The sequence below is a fragment of the Apteryx mantelli genome, chromosome 7 (genome assembly GCF_036417845.1).
Source record: "Apteryx mantelli isolate bAptMan1 chromosome 7, bAptMan1.hap1, whole genome shotgun sequence".
NCBI lineage: Eukaryota > Metazoa > Chordata > Aves > Apterygiformes > Apterygidae > Apteryx > Apteryx mantelli.
In genome coordinates, this window is record NC_089984.1 from 2,898,935 (window position 1) to 2,907,184 (window position 8,250).

The following is an 8,250-nucleotide window of genomic DNA, read 5'->3' on the forward strand; positions in this document are numbered from 1 at the left end:
CACTCCTGCCTGGCCTCAGTGGGAGAGCAGTACAGCGAGGGGTTCAGTCAGTGGCCAACCCCCAAATCTCCCTAGCTCAAGGGAGTTAGGCCTGCTCGACCTACCAGCAAGGAAGCCCAGCCTCCCAGCAGCACCAGGAAAGCCTTTTAATAGCAATCACAAGCCAAGCCCTGATTCAGATCATCTCACCAAAGGAAAGGCATCAGTCACAGCCAGGTCCCCAGCCCCTCTGCGTGGCACAGTGCTGGGGAGCTATGCCCCTTTCCCGTGGGGCGGCAAATCCGGGACGCTCCAGGAAGGGGCAGAGTTGCCCCTGATTAGGCACGTGGGTCAGTTAAGGAGGCGTGTTGTGGTGACCGCTGGGCAGCTGGTGTCCGAGGGGACAAAAGGGACGGCTGTCCCTGTCCTGTGCTGGCCAGGACCCCCCAGGGATGCACGGGCCCCGCAGAGCTCAGCTGTCGGTGAATTTTGCCTTCCGCTTCTCCACGAATGCAGTCATCCCTTCCCTCCGGTCATCCTGCAAGGAGAGGGAGAAGCTCGGGGTGCTGCAGCTGCCCTGCTCCCACCCACACCCTGCTCATGGGGTGAGCCAGATACTCACGGTGGCAAATGTGGCGTAGAAGAGTCTCTTCTCCGTCCTGTTCCCCTCCGCCAGCGTTGTCTCGAAGGCTGAGGAACAGGAGACAAGTCGGGAGGAGATTGCGCACGCCCAGCCCAGGTGAAAAAGTCCCAACCACACCCAAACCCCTTCATCCTCCTGGCTGCATCACTTCTCAGTGACTCAAAGCAGGAGCCCATCATGGGTGACCCCTCAAACACTGACGTGCCCAGAGACACCGCTGGACAAGCTCAAGCCCTCGGCTTGTGGCTGGGAAGCTCCCCAGCACATGCCTGAGGCATTCACGTGCACCAGTGCTCCCCACGCATCTTTGGGATGGTGAGCGATGGTCCAACACTTGTGTGTGTTGCAGCACTTGTGCCAACATCTCCAGCTCTGCCCGTGAGCCTAGGGAGTTGGGTATTTCCAAGCTTGCCATGGACCTGCCACAGCACGCATTGGTCATTGCTCTCAAAGCCCTCAGCATCCCCAAATCTGCCCAGCCCAGCCTGTACCTGCATTGACAGACTCCTTTGCGATGGCTGTCACCAGCTTTGAATTGCCAGCAATCTTCTCCCCGCAGCTGATGGCCGCTTCCAGCAGCTTCTCCACTGGGAAGATCTTGCTGACAAGACCTAGGAAGAACACAGGAGAGATTTTGGGGCAGATGGCTCCCCTCATCCCAGCAGCTCCTGGACACCCAGTAGCTGCTGGGCTAGGGGCTCGGGGGAGATGGACTGGGCTCCTACCCGCTTCCTTCGCCTCCTGTGCGGAGATCCTGTCTCCAGTGAGGACCATTTCCATTGCGAGCGACTTCCCTACGGCCCTGGTCAGCCTCTGCGTCCCGCCAGCTCCTGCGGTTAATTAAGGAACAGCCACCAGCTCCGTAAAGATAGACCCTGATGCCACGCACCAGTCCGTGGGTGCTCAAGATGCCAGGGCGAAGGTGGCCGGGCCAGCCCTGCGCTGTACCCCCAGCGCTCTGGCATTTCGGTCAGCCCCACGTGCCACCTTGGGCCAGATCGCCCACACAAGCCAGGCTTGACGGCATTTTAACGCCGTGGCCGGGTGCTGACTTGTACCTCCATCAGCAGGACGGCTCATCGGAGCCCCAGTGCTGCTCTACCCCTTGCAGATGGGGCAGTGCGTGGGGGGGGCTTCCCCTCTGTGAGGTTACCTGGAATAGTTCCCAGCAGGATTTCCGGCTGTCCAAACTGTGCCTTCTCCCCGGCGTAAATGATATCGCACATCATGGCCAGCTCGCACCCACCGCCAAGCTTGGGAGAGGAGAGATGGGGGTTAGGAGCCAGGAACCCGCACATGCTGCTACGTTCCCTGCACACCAGGGCCAAAGCAGCTGCAACAAGCGTCCGAGCGGACACCAGCACTAGGACAGGGGGACACAACATGGTCCTTTGGGGGAATCTGCCCATGCAAGACTCACCGCGTAACCATTCACAGCCGCTATGACTGGTTTGCGGACTGTAGACACCCTGTCCCAGTCGGCGAGGAAGCCACCGCCATAACACTGCTGGAAAGTTTTGTTCTGCATCTCCTTTATATCAGCACCAGCTGCAAAGAGAGACGCCGTCAGATGCCCTCAGTGGTTTGGAGCTGTAAAAGAATCCCCACGGGGCTGAAGGCGTGCAAAAAAAAAAAAAGATCCCTAAGAGAAAATTCAGATGGGTAAGAAGGACCCTGGAGAGGTGATGAGGATGTGCTGTGGGGCATCGCACATCCTCTGTGCTGCCCTAAGCAACTCTGGTGGAGCGCGAGCTGGTGGGTGCAGTGGGAAGAGCGAGAAAACACGTCGGTCGAAAATAAAACCACCTTGCCCTTCTCGGCGGCTGCCCCAAGCTTTGCTCCGGTGCCGGGGCAGCAAGGTCGAGGGGATCTGCGGCCACGCTACCTGCGAAGGCCTTCTCGCTGCCGGTGATGACGATGGCCCCCACCTGCGGGTCGCCCTCGAAGGCATCCAGCGCCTGCCTCATCTCCCGCATGAGCCCGTCGCAGAGGGCGTTGAGGGCCTGCGGCCGGTTCAGCTGGATCAGGCCCACGTCCTGCTTCGCCCCCTTCTTCTGCACCACGATGTACTGGAACGGGGCGCCTGCCGCGGCCAGCGAGAAGACAAGGGTAAAATCAGCGGCTGATTTAAGATCTGCGTAAATGCAGCTCGTGGTACTAGTTGAATATGATCAATAAAAAACTGCCCAAATATCTCCTAATTTGAGGTTATCGTGATAACTAAGTGAACCTCCCACTATTCACTTGAATGAGAATTATGAAATGATTTAATATCAAACACTAGCATTTAAGATGATCGGATTTACCAGGTAATAACGAACTAGATAAGGTTATTAATAGATTCAACACTGATTTAGGATTAGACTATCCTAATAAAGGCATCTTCTAACATAAAGCCGGGGCGGATTATCAGACGATCTAACATCGAGTGTTAATTTAACAATTACTGAAGATTCCCAAAAGGTTGCGCAGCTGAAATTTAAAGCTGCGGCGCCGCGGCACGCTATTTTAAGGCGACCTTCAGAGTGGACTTTGCTAAAGGTCACCAGCCGGCAGCAGGTGGCTTCGGACCAGCACCCTTTGCTTGCAGGGACGGTTCCCGGCACAACGCCGGTCGCGATGATCGTTCCGTGCAAGGGCCCCTGCTGGGCGCTGGATCCCGGTGCACGGTGCCAGGGCCTGTGCACGGTTCTGGGATCCCGGTGCACGGTGCGGCGCCGCCCCCCAGGCCCGTCCCGCTGCCCCCCCGCTCACCGGCGCTGCAGGCCCGCGCCCCGGGGCGGGGGCGGGGCGGCGGCGGGAGGAGCGCGCGGCGGCGCGCGGCGGCGGCGGCGGCAGCAGCGCCGGGGCGGAGGAGCGCGCGCAGCGCGGCGGCCATTGCGGAACGCGGAGAAGCTCCGCCCCGCCCCGCCCCGCCCCGCGCCTATTGGCCGCGGAGGCCCCGCCCCCTCCTCGGCCGCGCCGCGCTCCCGCGTGTTGCTCCGCGGAGAGGGCACCGGCGCCGGCGCCGGGCCGCCGATGCTGTGCGAGCAGGGCATCAGCTCCCTGTGCGGGCGGGGGGGCGTCTGTGCCACCGTGGGGTTGCGGGGGGGGGGGAAGCACTTCCTGGGCTGTGGGGTCTTGCAGCGGGGACCGGAGTGGCTAGGATCCAGCGCACGGGTCGGGGGTCGTCCTTGCTCCTGGCCCTTCGCGGTCCAAAGCCCCAGGAGAGATGCTGGATGGGTGGAAAGGGGGCCTGCCTGCCGTGATGCAGGCTAGCCAGCATGCACGATCTGCTCCACACAGTGGGCATGGAAGTCTTGTGAGGGGCAGGTCAGCAGCTTCTCCCTCTCCCATTGTGGGATTCCCGTTTACATCCTCATCCGCTGAGCTCCAAGATGCACGCTGGCAACAGTGTCCTAAACACCCAGCTCGCTGTGCAACACCCCATAAAATATCCTAGCACAATGCCTAGGGCCTGCTAGGTTTGATCGCAGGGCCTGGAGCTGCTCTAGAGGGACACTGGGGGAGGGGACCCTATGACCACCATGTTGCAAGCACACACTGCGTTGCATCCCAGCAGGCACGGCCCCGTTGCTGCATGCATGTACCTGCAGGTGCATGCATATGTGCGTCCACACGGTCCCCATGCGGCACCCTCAGTCCTGGGTGCGCCTGCCCTCCCCCCCCCATCACACACACTCAGGGGCTTAGCTCTGAGTGTAGCAAAAAGGCAAATATCCCCAGGGTGTCCTGGGCACATGACAAACCCCTTTGCTGCTAAGAATGGGATTAAAGGGTTTAAAAGCTGCTCACGTCAATGCTTGCGTGGCCACACTGCGCCCGGCACCCCCAGCACAGCAGAGCAGCTGCTGTAACAGGGACGGGTGCCATGACACAGGGTGGCATCCGATAAAGACGTGCTGGGAGACAGGAGGGTTTTTCCATTTCCCGCTTCCAGGAACCTATAAATAATGTATATCCGTGCATGGTGGCACACATCCTGCCTGGCTCCCCGGGCCCCCCCCTGCACAAGGAGGCCGGCTCTGCCCATTGCCACACATCCCTGCATCACACCCGCACATGCACATGTGTAGGCACCAGCACCTGTGCATCTCTCTGCATGTGCACATGCACACACCTGTCCTGGTGGGCATGCACAACCTTTTTTTGGGTGTGAATGCAGTCAGAGGCCCTGACCCACCTGTGTGCACGCATGCACACGCCTGTGTGTCCCCAAACCGTGTGCACACACAGCCCCCCACACTCGCACCCCCTCGTTTGCATGGGCACACACACATTCATACAAGTCTGAAGTCCTCATGACCACACATCCACTCCTCTGCATGCATGCAGTCATGCATGCCTAACCCCCTTGCACACACATGTGCATACCCCCTGCAGCTTACCATGCACACACACACCACACCCTGCACATGCCAGCAAAACCCCTGCAGCTCACCCTGCATGCATGCAGGCACACACCCATTTCTCCCCTGCAGCTCACCCTGCATGCACATGCACACACGCACACCCATTGAACCCATGCAGCTCACCCTGCACACACACACACCCATGCAGCTCACTCTGCATGCACACGCACACACATTGCACCCCTGCAATTCACCCCTGCATGCACATGTGCGCGCACACACGCACACACACACACATTGCTCTCCTGCAGCTCTCCATGCACACATACCCCCATCACAGGTCTGCAGTTCACCCTGCACGCACATGCACACATGCACACAATCGCACCCCTGCAGCTCACCCTGTGTGCATGCATGCACATGCACACCCATTGCACCCATGCACCTCACCCTACAGGCGCGCATGCGTACACACACACACACACACACACACACACACACATATTGCACCCATGCACCTCACCCTGCACACACATGCACACACACAATTGCACCCCTGCAGCTCATCCTGGAGGCACACACACACACACACACACACACACACACACACACACACTGTGATATGTGCTAATTTGTTACATCAACTAGGGAAATGATTTTACGATGAAACTAGGCGCTAAGTACGGGCTATCAACTCGTGAAGTGATTTTACCATGAAACTAGGCGCTAAGTACGGGCTATCACCACATGAACCCCACCCGAGATGATTGTACTGAGCCAGCAGAGCGATATTGCACTGTGAAATGTATGCGCGCGACCTGAAGGGCACCACGCACAACGCAGAGGAAGACCCCAGCTTTCATCCCGACCCCCCCCAGCAACAGCCGGTGCAACCGCAGAAGTTACAGGAAGTGCTACGTATATCTGGAACTAGAACCGCATATAAGGGGACTGTGAGCGGGGGATTGCGCGCGCCATTGGTGGAGCAGGAGACTCCCCGGCCGCCCAGCGCTGTTTTGCTTACTTGTAACTTGCTCAATTGTTCTATTAAATTGGAATTTATGCAACCCGGCCCAAGTGGTTGTCAATTTGTCACGTTTACCTATAACACACACACTGCTCCCCTGCAGCTCTCTGTGCACACACACCCATCACAAATCTGCAGCTCACCCTGCATGCACATACACACATGCACACGATCGCACCCCTGCAGCTCACCCTGTGTGCATGCACGCACATGCACACCCATTGCACCTCTGCAGTTCACCCTACAGGCACACACACACACACTGCACCCATGCAGCTCACCCTGCACGCACATGCACACATGCACACAGTTGCACCCCTGCAGCTCATCCTGGATGCACACACACACACACACACACCCATTGCTCCTCTGCAGCTCAGCCTGCACGCACATGTGCACACACACACGCACTCCCATTGCTCCCCTGCAGCTCTCCATGCACACACGCCCATCGCACCTCTGCAGCTCACCCTGCACGCACATGAACACACACACACACACACACACACAATCTCACCCATGCAGCTCACCCTGCACGCACACGCACACAATCGCACCCATGCCGCTCACCCTGCATGCACACACGCGCGCGCGTGCACACACACACACACACATCCCGCACCCCTGGAGCTTTCCCAGCCCACGGACGCGCACACGCGCGCACACGCACCCCTGCGGCTCACCCCGCGCGCCCCCCGCCCCCGCCCTACGCCCCGTCACGTGCCCCCGCGCATCCGCACGCAGCGCGGCGGCGCGCGGCTGCGGGAGCGCGGCCGGGAGCGGAGCGGCGGCGCGGCGCGGCGCGGCGCGGAGCGGCGGCCCCGGCGCGGTGAGCAGCGCGGCCGGGGTGGGGGGCGCGTGCTGCCGCGCACCGGGCGGGGCACCGGGCGGGGGGCGCGCGCCTGCGTGCAGCCCTGCGCCGGGCGCGGCCGCGCGCGTGGGAGCGCGCGCGGGTGGGCGCCGTTGCACGGGGCGTGCACGGGCGCCGGCCGCCCATGCACAGGTGCGCGGCTGCAGGCCCCGCTACCCGTGTTTGCGGGCGTGCAACTTGCCCACGGTCGTGAATGTGCAGCCCGGGCACGCAGGGGCTGTGTGAGCGTGCAGCGCGTGCACGGGCACATGCGTGAGTGTGCGCGTGCATGGAGCTGTGCACAGGTGTGTGCGTGTGCACATGCACACACTAATGTTGGGGGGGGTGCCTACAGCCAAAGACATGCATGTGGGCACGGAGGGCATGCACAGGTGCACAGGCAAGCATGCTTGCACGTGCACCTGTGCAGAGGTGCATGGATGTGCAGCAGTGCATGGGTGTGTGACTATGTACATGTGTGCATCAGTGTGCTGGGGGAATATGCACAGCCTGTGTAAAAACGTCTTTGTGCGTGCAAATCCCGTGCAGGTGTGCACGCGCAGCGTGGCTGGGTATGTGCGCAAGTCACAGCTTGAGCACAGATGTGTTTGTGTGCACACAGCTCATGCATGGGTGTGTGCAGACCTTATATAGGGCTGTATGTCTGCATGTGCCCCCATGCATATAGGAGGTGGCTGCCCATGTAACCCTTGCACAGATGTGAGCACATTTGCATGTCATACAGTGGTATGTTTAAGAGTGTGTGCTTGTATCTCATGCATGGCTACGTGTAGGACTGCAGATGTGCATGCAACTTGTGCATGAGCACATGTACGTGTGTGTGTGTGTGTCTGTGCAAGCATGCATGTGTGCAAGAGTGCAACTCACCCACAGTTGTGCGGAGTTTTTCCCCTGCACCACACGCATTGGCACATGTACGCAACTCATGCACAGGTGCACGCACACATGCATGATCTGTGTCCTGGACCATACACACATATGTGCACACATGCAGCTTGTGCATGGGGCCTGTGTATGTGTGTATGGGTATGTCTGTGTGTGCACCTCTTGCCAAGATGCCTGTGTTCACATACAAATTGTGCACTGGCATGTCTGCAAGGGGTGCTATGAGTGCAAGGGCATGTGCAGCCCAGGCAGGCATGTATGCGTGTGTGTGTGTACATGCAACCAGCACCGGGGGCTGTGTGTACATGCAGCCAATGCATAAGGGCATGTGCAACCTGTGTACAGGGTGTTGCATGTACAGTGCAGGTCAGCTGTGCCTGGCACGTGGTCCAGATGCAGGCACCTGGATGGCAGTCAGCAGGGAGGCCCTGCAACCTGAGCTGAGCACCCTGAGGTTTCCCTTGTGCCCAGGTCCAGCTGGCCTAGCAGCGGG

At 59.7% G+C, this 8,250-nt stretch overlaps 1 protein-coding gene across 1 annotated transcript; it reads right to left on the reverse strand.

The window, feature by feature from the left end:
- Positions 1-132: 132 nt before the first annotated feature.
- On the reverse strand, positions 133-3,500 carry ECHS1 (enoyl-CoA hydratase, short chain 1). The gene is made up of 8 exons (XM_067299483.1): positions 3,377-3,500; positions 2,508-2,705; positions 2,043-2,170; positions 1,776-1,875; positions 1,348-1,452; positions 1,114-1,233; positions 602-669; positions 133-517 (listed from the first exon to the last, which is right to left on the reverse strand). The coding sequence occupies exons 1-8, from the start codon at positions 3,498-3,500 to the stop codon at positions 452-454; spliced, it is 909 nt and encodes a 302-aa protein (XP_067155584.1). The 3' UTR covers positions 133-451.
- Between the last annotated feature and the right edge of the window lie 4,750 nt (positions 3,501-8,250).

Bases quoted from the DNA above. Each gene is read 5' to 3' on its own strand.
- ECHS1 (XM_067299483.1), bottom strand. From the start codon at position 3,500: ATGGCCGCCGCGCTGCGCGCGCTCCTCCGCCCCGGCGCTGCTGCCGCC. The intron at 1,453-1,775 runs GTAACCTCACAG...AATTAACCGCAG, and splicing joins CCTGCTGGGAACTATTCCAG to GAGCTGGCGGGACGCAGAGG. The intron at 1,234-1,347 runs GTAGGAGCCCAG...TGTTCTTCCTAG, and splicing joins ACAGGAGGCGAAGGAAGCGG to GTCTTGTCAGCAAGATCTTC.